The 13,764-nt window shown below is 42.8% G+C and overlaps 1 protein-coding gene across 7 annotated transcripts in view; it reads left to right on the forward strand.

Moving 5' to 3' along the window:
* The window catches only part of LCLAT1 (lysocardiolipin acyltransferase 1), a 223,294-nt gene that overhangs the window by 116,100 nt on the left and 93,430 nt on the right, over nucleotides 1-13,764 (forward strand). For all 7 annotated transcript variants that reach the window (XM_045010360.1, XM_045010363.1, XM_045010361.1 and 4 more), the window contains one exon: nucleotides 1,899-2,045. In XM_045010360.1, the coding sequence (XP_044866295.1) occupies nucleotides 1,899-2,045 (147 nt within the window). The remainder of the gene's footprint in view (nucleotides 1-1,898; nucleotides 2,046-13,764) is intronic.

Below are 13,764 nucleotides of genomic sequence, written 5' to 3' on the forward strand. Positions count from 1 at the left end.
GATATGCTGACATAAGAGTGCTTCTGTCAGCGTAGCTAACGTCGTTCAGGGAGGTGGAGTTCCTACACTGGCTGGGAAGCTCCTCCTGTCAGCGTTTGTTGCTACGCTAGGAGGCTATGCCAACATAGCTGTGCCATTGTAGACTCTGTCGTGTAGACTAAGGCCTGGTCTACGTGAAAAAAAATTAGGTCATCCACCCCCCGAGTGGTGTAGTTAAGATTCTTCCATCAACCTATCTACTACCTCTTGCGGAGATGGATTACCTATGACAATTGAAGAACCCCTCCCATCGGCATAGGCAGTGTCTACACTGAAGCGCTACAGTGGCGCAACAGCAGCACTGCTACTGTAGCTCTGTTCTGTAGATATTTACTACAGCCACGGAAGAGGTTCTTCTGTCACTATAATAAATCCACCCCTCGGTGAGGCCGTGACTAATTCTTCTGTCATCCTAGTGGTGTCTACACAAGGCCTTAGGTCAGTGTGATTACATCTCCAAGGCATGTGAATTTTTCACACCTCTGAGTGACTTAACTAGGTCAATCTAAGTGTTTTAGGTGTAGACTAACCCATAATCTGTGTGGGTGACAAAAGGGGACTGTCAAATGTAGGAACCCACTTCAAAACTGTATAAAAGAGGATGAATGTATTTTTTGAATTTGTGCTTGAGAGGTGCTGGGGAACATCCAAATATTTGCACATACCAGCAAATATACTCCTTTTACACTTGTAAACATTTAAGTGACTTGCCTAAGGTGAGAGGGAGAATGGTGGAGCTGGGCATGTAATCCAAGAGACAGATTCCTGGTTCAGTTGTCTAAACCATTAGACAACAGTCCATTCATTATGAAGCACATATTGTTGTGTAGTAAATCGTTCCAAAAAGAGGCACAAGTGGTTTGAAAGAGAATTGCATGTGGCACCTAACTTGCAGATTATGTATGGTTATGTCAGTTCCATTTGTTTAATATATCTTCTTGATGTTAGGCATAAATCTTCACAACTGTATTGGGACTTGCATGTGCATGAGGAAAGCTATACATCAAATTATGCTATAAAGTATTGCAAAGGGAGTGCTGCTTTATATTATGACCTATTAGTGATGGAATAATTTATTGGAAGTTATATGCATCAGAAACCTTGTAGCAAAAATTTCTTATGTCATAAATATTTTCAGTATGACATGTATTTACAAATATTTGAAATCCACTTGTACATACTTTTTATTTAATTGAAAAAAATGTTTTAAACAAAATATTATACACTGAAACTTTAAGACTTGAATTGTGCCATCATAACCGCCTACATTTATATAGTGCCTATTATTCCAAAGCACTTTACAAACTGAAAGTGACATGCACTTTGCTGACCACTGAATAGCAATCACCTCTGGTTTAAGAATGTTATAGCAACTTTGCATAACAACTTCAGACAGAAAGTGAAGAATACAATATCCTGTTGAATTCGCAGTGGAAATATAGGTTGACAGAAATGGTTACCAGAATTAGAAATTATTTAGACACCAAGACTAGTGTCACCATTGTGAATAGTGAATTGAGGTCTTTAATACCACATAGTGTCCCCTAACTCTGTTCTGGGGCTTGGTTTTAATAAAGGGAAGAGTTTTACGATATGGGTAATGAACACCCTTTCCAGCAGCACCAAAATGCTTCTTGAAAGTCCACCCCGTCAAGTATGGGCCCTATTTAGCATGTACAATATGATGCTGTTACAATACGAGATGGCTTTTCTTATGAAATTCCATATAGTTGCAGGGAAAATTTTTCTTCAGTAGTTGGGACATAAAAGTTTAACCTCATGGATGCAAGCAAATGAAAAACATACAATGAAATGTTACTAAATATTTATATATATATATATTGTTAAACTTACTCTAGGTTGGGCAATGCAGGTTGCTGCCTTTATTTTCATTCAGAGGAAATGGGAAGATGACAAGAACCACTTTGAAAATATGTTGGATTATTTCTGTGACATTCGTGAACCACTGCAACTCCTCATCTTTCCTGAAGGAACTGATCTCACAGGTAAATTAACTGTTGTCTCCTCTTGGATGTTATTAGGTAGAAATTTGTATGTATTAAGGAAATAGTTCCTTAGTTAATAGTAAAAAAAAGTACCAAGTGACTATGGATTCTCGTGAACAGTTAGTGTTAGATAATCTAGTATATCAGTGTGACAGGTTGGGTCACTGAAATCCTCTTGGGACTGCCACCTGATGTGCTGAGAATAACTGTAAGCCCGTTTTCCCTGGCAGCTCAGTACTTCAGTACGCTGCCTGGTTATGCAGACTCGCTAGCCTGCTACAAACACAGACCCAGGTCTGAACCACGCCCTCAAAAGCTGCATGCTTAACTGAAAACAGCTTAAGAAGTGATCCTGTCTCCAACACCCAGATACCCAGTTCCCAATGGGATCCAAACTGCAAATAAATCTGTTTTATTCTGTATAAAGCTTATACGGGCTAAACTAAAATTGTTCACCCTCTATAACACTGATAGAGAGATATGCACAGCTGTTTGTTCCCCTAGGTATTAATACTTGCTCTGGGTTAATTAATAAATAAAAAGTGATTTTATTAAATATAAAAAGTAGGATTTAATTGGTTCCAAGTAATAACAGACAGAAACGAAGTAAGTTACCAAGCAAAATAACATAAAAACATGCAAGTCTAAGCCTAATACAGCAGGAAACTAAATGCTGGTAAATCTCACCCTCGGAGATGTTCCAATAAGCTTCTTTTACAGACTAGACTTCCTCCTAGTCTGGGTCCAGCAATCCCTCACACCTCCGTAGTTACTGTACTTTGTTCCAGTGTCTTTCAGGCATCTCTTTGGGGGTGGAGAGGGTATCTTCTGAGCCAGCTGAAGACAAAATGGAAGGGTTTCCCAGGGCTTTATATAGTCTTTTTTTGTGGGTGGAAACCCATTGTGTTCTCCTGTGCAGAATCACAGCTACAAGATGGAGTTTTGAAGTCACATGGATAAGTCACATGTCCATGCATGACTCAGTTCTTTACAGGCCGACACCATTGTTTACATGTTAGTTTGAACGTGCCCAGGAAAGCTCAGATGTGGATTGGCATCTCAAGGTCCATTGTCAGCTAAATACTCCCAATTACTTGAATAATCCCTTCACACTAAATTGACCAAATCTGCCTTATGTGCTTCCTACAGCAAACACTTTAAATACAAGCATTGAGACAACACTCATGGGCGGCGAGTTCTATGGGACCGTGGTGCCTCGGCACCAGGATTATTCCTGGTGCCCAGCACCATGGGCCCAGCTCCAACACTGCGTGAAGCCAGGTCTCTCCCTCGACCCCGCCTTCCGTCCAGGCGCCCTCACCCTGCACATCCCCCGGGCCATTTAAAACAGCCCGGGGCCCCCACTCACCACCGGCAGTGCAGCGGTGCTGAGCAGCTTCCTGCCTGCTTGCTCCACATGGCTGCTGGCCCCTCCCTGCAGCCCCTGGGCAGGATGGGTCTGTGTCCCACCCCAAGCACCCCTGTGGCCAATAAGCTGCGGGGGCAGTGCCGGGGGATGCAGCACATGGAGACTCTGGGCCCGCCCTGCCTAGGAGCCCCAGGTAAGCGCCGCCCCCCCCAGCCCCTCCCAGAGCCTGCACCTTCTCTCATCCCCAAACTCCCTCCCAGAGCCTGCACCCCTTACCCCCTCTTGCATCCCCATCCCCTGCTGCAGCCCGAAGCCTGCACCCAGCACCCAAACTCCATCCCAGAGCCTGCAGCCCAGACCACCTCCTCCCACCCAAACTCCCTCCCAAAGCCTTAGGCAGGTGGGGGGCAGAGTTTGGAGGGGGAGAGAGGCGGGTTCTGGGCACCACCAAAATTTCTACAAACCTGCCACCCCTGCCAACGCTCATAACTTTAGAAATAAAAATGATACATTCATACAAATAGGATGAATACATTTATTAGACCATAACCTTTGCAAAGATATGTTACATGGCATATTTAGCATAAAACATGTTCCAGTTATGTCATATTTACACTCATAAGCATCACTATGTTTCAAATTGGTACTATATATGACTTCACTCAGGGTTTAACCAATATTTCCTACTTCAGATGAGTTTTTGGTCAACTTCTATTAAAACTTTAAGTGCCATTTGGATGTATGATTTTTTGAATAGGAGAGGCTGTTTTTTAAAGTCTGACAAGATTGTACAGCCATGGGTAAGTCACTTGGCCTATCTGTTCTTGAGTTTTCTCCACTGGTGGGCATAACAATGCTTACCTCCTTTTCTAAAATGCTTTCAGACCTATGGAGAAAAAGTGCTAGATAAGTGCTTATTACATTACTTTTCTCTCCTTGGTGTTACAGGGAAAAATTGCCTCCGAATATTGGATATAGTTGTTCCTAGAGTGTTACAAATATTTTATAGCTATCTTTTTTGTAAAAGGCAAACTTTTGATTTATCTGATTCAAGTGTTAACATGTCTGCTCTACTGAACTAATTTATATTGAATTAGAAGACAGTAGTATTTGTTGAATCTTCAGTAAAAATAACCACCTTTTAAATATAATTAGTTTAGGAAGTCCTATAGTAAGGTGCTAACCAATGTTGAATTGAAATGTTGATTATATTATAGCTCTTTTTATACAAAAATTTTCCTTAACACTTTCCCATTCTTTAAGTATGGCTTAGGGCATGGCTATACTTCCAGATGTAGAGCACTTTGAGTTAAACCAGCCTTCGTACAGCACAGTAGGGAAAGCACTGCAGTCTGTCCACACTGACAGCTGCAAGCGCACTGGCGTGGCCACATTAGCAGCTCTTGCAATGGCCACAGAGAACATGCAAGTGGCTGCAACATGCTTTTCAAATGAGGGGGGTGGGGTGGAGTGTGACAGGGAGTGTGTTGTGTGTATGTGGGGGGGAGAGAGTGGGTTTTTGGGGGGCTGAGAGCATGTCAGCATGCTGTCTTGTAAGTTCAGACAGCAACAGATCCCCCTTCCCCCCCCCGCCTCTCTTTCTCTCACACAGCATTCCACAGTAATTGTTGCTTTTTCTCCGAGCAAATAAGCATGCCAGCTGTCAGAAACGGAGCTTTCAAAGGGCATATCGGCATGCCTGCAGTGATTCCAAAACAATGACAAGAGTGGCCACTTGACTTGAAGGGATTATGGGACATTTCTGGAGGCTGATCAGAGCGCAGTAATGCAACATCTCGTTCACACTGATGCCCAGGCATTTGAGCCAATGCGCACCAAGTGTTAATCTTCTTGCCAAGGTGAAGTACCAGGAGCGCTCTAGCCCTGGAGTCAGAGCGCTCTACATGCCTTGCCAGTGTTGCGAGGTAGTGAGCTAGGGCGCCTGGGGCTGCTTTAATGCGCTCTGACTCGCATGTGTAGCCAAGCCCTGAGGCTGTGTCTACTACACTAGAGAGCTTACAGTGGCACAGCTGTACCAATGCAGCTGCACCGCTGTAAGCTCTCTAGTGTAGCCGCTCATTGCCGGTGGGAGAGCACTTCTCCCATCAACATAATTAATCCACCCCCAACCCGCAGCAGTAGCGCTTTGTGGGCAGAAGCTCTCCTGCCCACATAGCACTGTGCACAGTAACGCTTATGCTGGTGTAATTTATGTCGCTGAGGTGGTGGAACATTCATAAGTGATAGTGTAGACATAACCATAGTAATTGCTTTTGGTAGCAGAGAGTCATGAGGATTTGGCTAAACTAAATTCTACTCCAGCCACATACTCTGATTGCATTTTATTTTGAAGCCAGATCTGAAAATATTTGGTTGATTTATCAGTATCTAAAGCAGGGGTGGGCAAACTACGGCCCGCGGGCCACATCCGGCCCGCGGGACTGTCCTGCCCGGCCCCCGAGCTCCTGACCCAGCCCGCCCGCGCTGCACGGAGACACGGGAAATCGCAGCGCCTGTCCCGGGCGCAGCGGCCCCGATCGGGACCTGGGCAGCTCGCAGGGCTCGCGAGAAGCAGGACACCGCCCCGCCGCCGCTGGCTGGGCCCCCCGGCTCTGCAATCAGAGATGCAGCGCTTGGCTGCTCCTCTGCCCTAAAATCCAGCCTCCCTCCCGGCACGGGCTTGTCCCTCCTCCGCACACAAAGGCTGGTGCGGGAGGCAAAGTCTCGGGAAAGGGTGGGGCCGGGGAGGCCGCAGGAGCAGGGGGCAGCGAGATCCCACCCGGGGCCGGGAGAGCCCCGCAAAGGAGGCACAGACACCGCCCCCCCCTGCAGCTGCCATAAGCGCCAGTGAACAAACCGGAGCGCTCCCCCCTTGGTGTGGGACACACTCACTGCCGGCCCGAGCCGCTTCCTCCTTCCTCCGCTGCACTCAGGGGCGGGAGGTTTCGGGTTACAGCGCCCCGGACCCACCACAGCTGCCGCCAAGCGAGAGGCCCGGAGCAACTGCCCGACCCTCCTCCCTCCATCCCTCCTCCTAACCTTCTCCTTCTAGCCCCCTTTCCATATCTCCTCCTAATCTCCACCATCCATTTCCCTTTCACATTTTTTCCATCCAGCCTCCTTTTCACATCCTACTTTTTCCACCACCTCTATCCATCTCTTTCCATCCCCTTCCTCTTCCCCTGTCAGGGGATGGGGAACTGGGGGGGGGGGGGGAGGGTTGGATAAGCATGGGAGTCCCAGGTGGCCTGTCAGGGGGCGGGGGTGTGGATAAGGGTTGGGGGGTAGTCAGGGGACTAGGAGAAGGGGGGTTGAATAGGGGGTGGGGTTTTGGGGGGCAGTTAGGGGTGGGGGTCCTGGGAGGGAGTGGTTAGGGGACAAGGAGCACCGGGGGTTGGATGGGTCAGGGGTCCTGAGGGGGCAGTCAGGAGGCGGGAAGTGAGAGGGGGTGGATGGGGGCAGGGGTCAAGCTGTTTGGGGAGGCACAGCCTTTGCTATCCGGCCCTCCATACAGTTTTGCAACCCCAATGTGACCCTCAGGTCAAAAAGTTTGCCCACCCCTGATCTAAAGTGTGTTGCTAATTTTTCTCCCATTCCCCCATATCCCCAGTGAGTTTATAGATGTGGCTGGCAGATGGGCATTTATAGTGCCTGAAGGTACTATAATCAGATTTTAGGCGGTTCTAGAAATTGTCTTAATCTGATCCATGCTCCCAAAGGATAATGAATTGACTGACTATCCTTGGACAACTTCTCCTGACATCCTCTTGTTTAAATTAATAAATTTGCATGTAGAGCAAGGAAGGAAGGTAGAAAAAAATCCATCCATTCATCAACACCCTGCTGTAGGTTTTTTTCTTCCATGGAGGGAATAGCTTTCCAAATCATAAGTTCCTGGAGAGAATTCCCCTCCTTTAGCTTAGATCCATGGGTTGAAATTCTGGTCCCATTGAAGTTAATAGCAATACTCCCTTTGACTTCATTAGGGTCAGGATTTCATTCCTGGCTTTCAGAGCAGTTGTTGCCTCCTTTACAGTCTTGAAAGACTTTTTTCCCTACTATGCTTCCAGGCCACTTCACTTCTAATCCTTGTCAGTCCTTTGTATGAAAAATAGATTTTAAAGAATGGGGAAAGAGTTTCCTCTTTGTTTTTCTGTTTTGTGGTTAATAAGGAATTGGTTGAACACTGAGACAACAATAGCCACTTCACATCCATGCTGTTAACGTTGACCAAGGGCATGGCTGCCTTGAAGGATTAAGTAAGTCTCTGAGAGACCATACATTAAACCAGTTAAGGAAAAGAAAAGGGCAGTGCATATGCCCTCTGCAATAATAATACAAAGACCATAGCCTGAACTTAGACAAATGGCACAAAGACCACCAAGTAAGAAATACATGGTGGTCAGACGTTTCACCTACTATCAGAGTTCCTATGCATATTGTTTTCACTGCAAAGAATAGAAACTCAAGAAGAATTAAGCTTTTCTGTAGTAGCAGTTTTCCGTTGCTAATGTGCACATATACTTACATCTCTCTGGTTCTGATCCTGCAGTGTGTTCCATGTGGGCAACTACCTGCACCACCCAGTGACCCATTGTAACCTCACCTTCCCTTTCTAGGGTAGGTTATTGAAGAGGTATTGAAATTCCATCTTCAGCATCTGATTATTCTCCATTTTTTTAAACATTCATTTTTTATCTCATTAGTTGAAAGACTGCAAGGCAATAGACCAACATCCATACTGATACTGTTAAAACTATCAGCCTCCATCAATACCATTGATCTTATGGTGTGTTTGTCTTGTATCACTGCAGGGAAGGGATAGCTCAGTGGTTTGAGCATTGGCCTGCTAAACCCAGGGTTGTAAATTCAATCCTTGAGAGGGCCATTTAGATTCTGGGGCAAAAATCTGTCTGGGGAATTGGTCTTGCTCTGAGACAGGAGTTGGACTAAATGACCCCTTGAGGTCCCTTCCAACCCTGATATTCTATGATCCTCTTGGAGAGGTCCCAGTGGGTTGGTGGGCAAATGCTCTTCTTCCCATAGGGATGTTACTTAAATCTCATGGGATTAAATCTAATGTTCAGTTTTTTCTGGCTGGCACACTTCTGTCAGCTTTGGCCATTTCAGAGTAGTTGGATTGCTCATTCTGGGCCAATGGATGTGCTCCATATCTTGGGGAAATGTTGAAGTCTCTTTATCTAAACGTTGTGAAGAGCAACCAGACCCTTTAATGGTCTGAACCTTGATGGACCAGCTTGTGGACTCCATGCTCATGCTCATGAGCAGTTGTTAACACAAATAATCCCTTTGATTTCAGTGGGACTAGTCATGTGAGTTAACTGCTCTCTAGTGAAGGCTTGCAGTCTGGCCCTATGTGTTTAGTAGTAACAATTGTTTTTAAAATGGTTTAATATTTATTCTACAAATCTGCAGTTTTCTGTGTGTATCTTGTTTCTTACTGAATTACTAGTACCCTCAGTCCTCACACTTAGCTCCACCAATCAGAACATCCCCATGCCATAATTTTTCCAGAACAATCTTGCTTTTCTATCAGAACTGAGGGCTTGTCTACACGAGACGTTATATAGGTATAATTACACTGATATAGTCTGATCTCTATACGGGTATAATCCCTGTGTGGGCACTCTTATTCTGGTGTAAGAATGGCTTTTTTTCCAGTTTAGATACACAAACTAAACTGGAAGAGGCACTCTTATACCAGAATAAGAGTGTCTATATGGGCAGTTATACTGGGTTAGCTATAGCATTTCAAATCCACACCCAGCCTTATACTGGTTTAACTTCTCCATGTAGTTGTTCCAATTACAAGTTAGACTCATTCCATAGAATCATGTCTCGTTTTGTACAAAGCAGTCATTTAAAAACGCTAAACCCAATGTCTTGCATTCTAAACTAAAAGTGATTGCTACCTTGTACAATATAAAAAAAAAAAACACTGGAGTACTTGCTATTAAAGTAAATATCTGTCCCTGTCTACCAGTGATTGTTTTTATGTGAACCATTAAAGTACACTTTTTAAGATAGTATAGAAGACTTGACAACACACCTTTGCCAATTAATTCTGAGCAAGAAAAAAGTATGCATAGTTATCAGTGTGATATAACATTTAAATGAAACGTTACGTGAGTGTATAGAAAAATCACTTTCAGGAAGTTTTTATACTATTAACATGTCACCACTTATTGAAACCCCATGTTTCATCTTTTAGATGATATAAAACAGAGTTCCTGTACTCTCGTGGTCACTACAGATTCTATGGCACACTTTCCAAGAATAGGCATCGGCACATGTGTCCTGGCCAAATTACGAGTTTGGTGGCTACTTCTGATAGTGGGGAATATAAGTAGAGAAAACTGGATACAGTACTCTTCATGTACTTCACTGTATGATTGCTGTGCATTGTTAAACTGCTACCATTTTCCATCCAAAGGTTATCTGCATGACAGTGGTATCTGAAGTGACTTCTCCTTATGGAAAAATTGTATAATGCTTTAAGATCTTTTGGGCAGATCTTACATAAATATAAGACATGGCTGCATTTTAACTGGTTGAGGTAATGCCCCATGCATAAAGTTTGTAAGGCACTTTAGAATGAAATATGCTATATAAAAATATGAATAATAGTAATTGTTTTCTTTTTCATAAAGAATTTATTGCAAACTATATGTATAGGGGCTGGGGAGTAAACATTTTTTTTTTGGGTCATCATTTCACTTTGAAATACTTTGAGTTTGGGCAAAATGCATCAGAATATTTCCTCTTTCTCCTGCCCCACCCCCATGATTCAAAATTCTGTTGCAAACACACTGCAGAAAAGAACCCCCAACAAATAACAGCAGAACAAGTAGTTACTCTTTCTGAATTCCAGAGCTCTACAAGAATTCAAAGGAATCTTATGTCCAGTGCTTCAGAAGCTTCAGCATAACTCACCTTTTTACATGTTCTCTTGCTGTAATTGAACTCTTTGCCCCCTGTCCCTCAGCCCCTAAGAATTTTTAATGAGTCTGTTTTATAAATCAGACTAGTGAGGCATGATGTAGCCCAGATCTCTGCAGGAGTGTTCTGAGATGAAATAGAGGCTGTACTCTCTTAGGAGTAACTTCAGTGCCACGTTTGTTCCCTCTCTTTATGGTTTTCCACTGAGCACTGTGTGTGTTCAAGGGCACTGGTAATGCACAACCTGATGTGTAATAACTTGAAAATGGCATTAATGTCTTCAACAGTTCTCAGATAGTAAAAATAAGAATAGTTTCACAACACGTCCTTAAGTAGAATGTTAACAGTGCATAAATACGACTGAGATGGACACTGTGCAACCTCCCAAAATAGACGGATAAATGAAGCTGCTTAATTCAAAGGAAAACATAACTGAGAGTGGTCAGTTATTCAGTTTTGTTATGTGGGACCAATGATAGTTGGAGAGCATATGAAGTCTTGAGAGTAGTGGCATGGGTTTTCAGCCAAGGCCAGATAGGAGAAAAACGTGGTGGTACTGTCCTTAATTCTACCGGCTGGTGATGCCAAAATGAAATGCCACTCACAGTTGGTTGATCAGGTCTTCATGATATGGCTGTCCTTCCATCTTGATTGCTCTGATCAGTAGCACAATAGTTGCATTTAAATGGTCATAACTGAACTTCAGCTTGAACACCTAATTCAGATGAATGGGGCAGTTCACAACTCTTATGTACCACTTAAGTAAAGCACGTAAAAACGTGCATAATTTTAAGCATGTGAGTAGTTCTGTTGACTTGAGTAGGGCTTCTCAAGTGTTTAAGGTGAAGCCTGTGCTTAAGTGCACTGCTGGATGGGGTTGTGGAACTATTGTTTAGGTAATCTGCAGATTATGCATACGCTACCTCATGGGTTACACATGATTCATGTTTTGAAGGCTTTTTCTGTGACTTAAAAAAACGTAGATCATGGATTACAAAATTAAGCTATCAGGGAAAAGTACCAGCATGCTAAGATGCTCTGAGTTTGTACATTGTTCATTGTTTGGTTTTTAGTAGTAAAACCATCTTAATGGCTCATAAAAGCCCATATCTCCCAAAGTGAACTGAGCACTGAGTGATTACTGTGAAATTCTTCCTCTAGCCTCTTTAAAAGTCCATGAATTTCTTGTCACACCCTATATAACGCTATCCAGAGTAACACATCAAAAATCAGTGAAATATGTGGATTTCATTAGGATAGTCAAGCTTTGAGTGCAGGGCTTTACAAAATCCCACAATCACCTTTCGAGGTAATTATCCCTACCTTACAGATGATAAATTGAGGCACATAGTGGGTAAACTACTTTCCAAAAGTGGCAGAACTGGGAATAGGACTCTGGTCAGAATACGCTTATTCCGCTATTTATTATTTAACATTTATACTGTAGTAGCGCCTAAAGGCCTCAACCAGGCTGGGCCCCTCTTGCTAGGCATTGTACAAACATAGAGAAACTGATCATTCCTACCCGTATGATTTTATAATCTAAAATACAAGATATAATAGATGGATGAGACAAACAAGGGTATAAGAATAAGGGCAGAGGAGATGCTTTTTTTTAGTCTAATAGGATGTATGAAGTTTGTAGAAAAAATAATCTCAACTCACCCCCTGGTTATTTACTGTAAGCATTAGAGATGAGACATTCTAACCAGTAAAGACACCCCCTCCCTTTATAGTTACCTATTTAGTCAGCCTAGGTCAAATGTATTTCTGCCTGAGTCACACTTTTAATACAATAAATGTTTTAAAATATACTTGGATAAAAATAACAGTGTACGCACTGAAAGACATCACAGAAGCAAACAAACTCTGACAGGAGACACCCGCAAGCCTCAAATAATGTCAGTGTATGTTTCTATCGGACAGTGAATGTACCCATGTAGAATTTGAGTACACAAACTCAAATGCAATGTGCATCTTTGTTTTTAGGGCATGTTTCTGTAGGATTTTCTTTATAGAGAAACTGAAACAATCAGCTATAACTATGTGGCTCAGGGGAGTGGAAAACCCACACCCCTGAACGATGTGTGTCGATGGGAGGGCCTCTCCTGTTGATATAGCTCCCACTTCTCGGGGAGGTGGAGTATCTATGCCAGTGGCTCTCAACCTTTCCAGACTATTGTACCCCTTTCAGGAGTCTGATTTGTCTTGCATACTCCTTCACTTAAAAACTACTTGCTTACAAAATCAAACATAAAAATACAAAAGTGTCACAGCACACTATTGTTTACTTTCTGATTTGACCATATAATTATAAAATAAATCAACTGGAATATAAATATTGTACTTACATTTCAGTGTATAGTATATTGAGCAGTATAAACAAGTCATTGTCTAGCTGAAATTTTAGATTGTACTGACTTCGCCAGTGCTTTTTATGTAGCCTGTTGTAAAACTAGGCAAATATCTAAATGAGTTGATGTAACACCTGGAAGATTTCTGTGTGCCCCCAGGGATACATATACCCTGGGTTGAGAACCACTGATCTACGCCAATAGGAGAAGCCCCTCCATCGCTGTAGGTAATATTTTCACTAAGCGCTACAGCAGGTCAGCTGCACTGGTGCTGCTGCAGTGCTGCAAGTGTAGATAAGCCCCCAGTCAGATTTTGAGTCAAACTGCTGAATACTGTATGTTTAATTATGTTGTCAAACAGTTACTAACTTCAGTGACAGTTGTAGGCAGGAGGCTCAGAAATACTCTGTTACTATGTGAACTTGAAGATTTTATAATTAATTCATGTAATCTATTTTGGTATAGCTAATAGCTTCCAGAACAGAATTTTCACATAGAAACCAATACTGCGTATACTTTTTCAATGCTCTGTCATCTAAAATTCTTATACCAACACTTTGAGACTGCGGTTCTTAATACCCATTAAATTGAGTCTTATGGATACTCCCTATTACATTTTAGCTTGGAAAAGAGGTCATTAAAATTCCATGGAATGGTTAGTCTGTTTTACTTGTGAACCGTGAAAGGATCAAAAGAGTGGGAACCATTTTGGCTATCTGATAGGTGAAGGGTAGCAGACAACCTCAGTTAAATTGTACATTTTAGTATTTGAAATGTTTACATACCAGACATTAATTAAGTTCCAGTTTTGCTTTACTTTTGAAACTGCAGCTCATTGATTTCTATAAAAATAGATCATTCTGCTTATTGCTTCTCTCCTTCCTCTTAAATATTTACTGTATAACTTGGGCTTCCTGTATTATCTAAACTACAATGCCTCAATAGAAAGGAAATATCATTAATAAGAACTACCAAGTTAATGTCACTTGCACTCCCTTCATCTTGAGGGTTGCCTTACATGTCACTCTGGCTGCAG

The sequence above is a fragment of the Mauremys mutica genome, chromosome 3 (assembly GCF_020497125.1).
Source record: "Mauremys mutica isolate MM-2020 ecotype Southern chromosome 3, ASM2049712v1, whole genome shotgun sequence".
Lineage (NCBI taxonomy): Eukaryota > Metazoa > Chordata > Testudines > Geoemydidae > Mauremys > Mauremys mutica.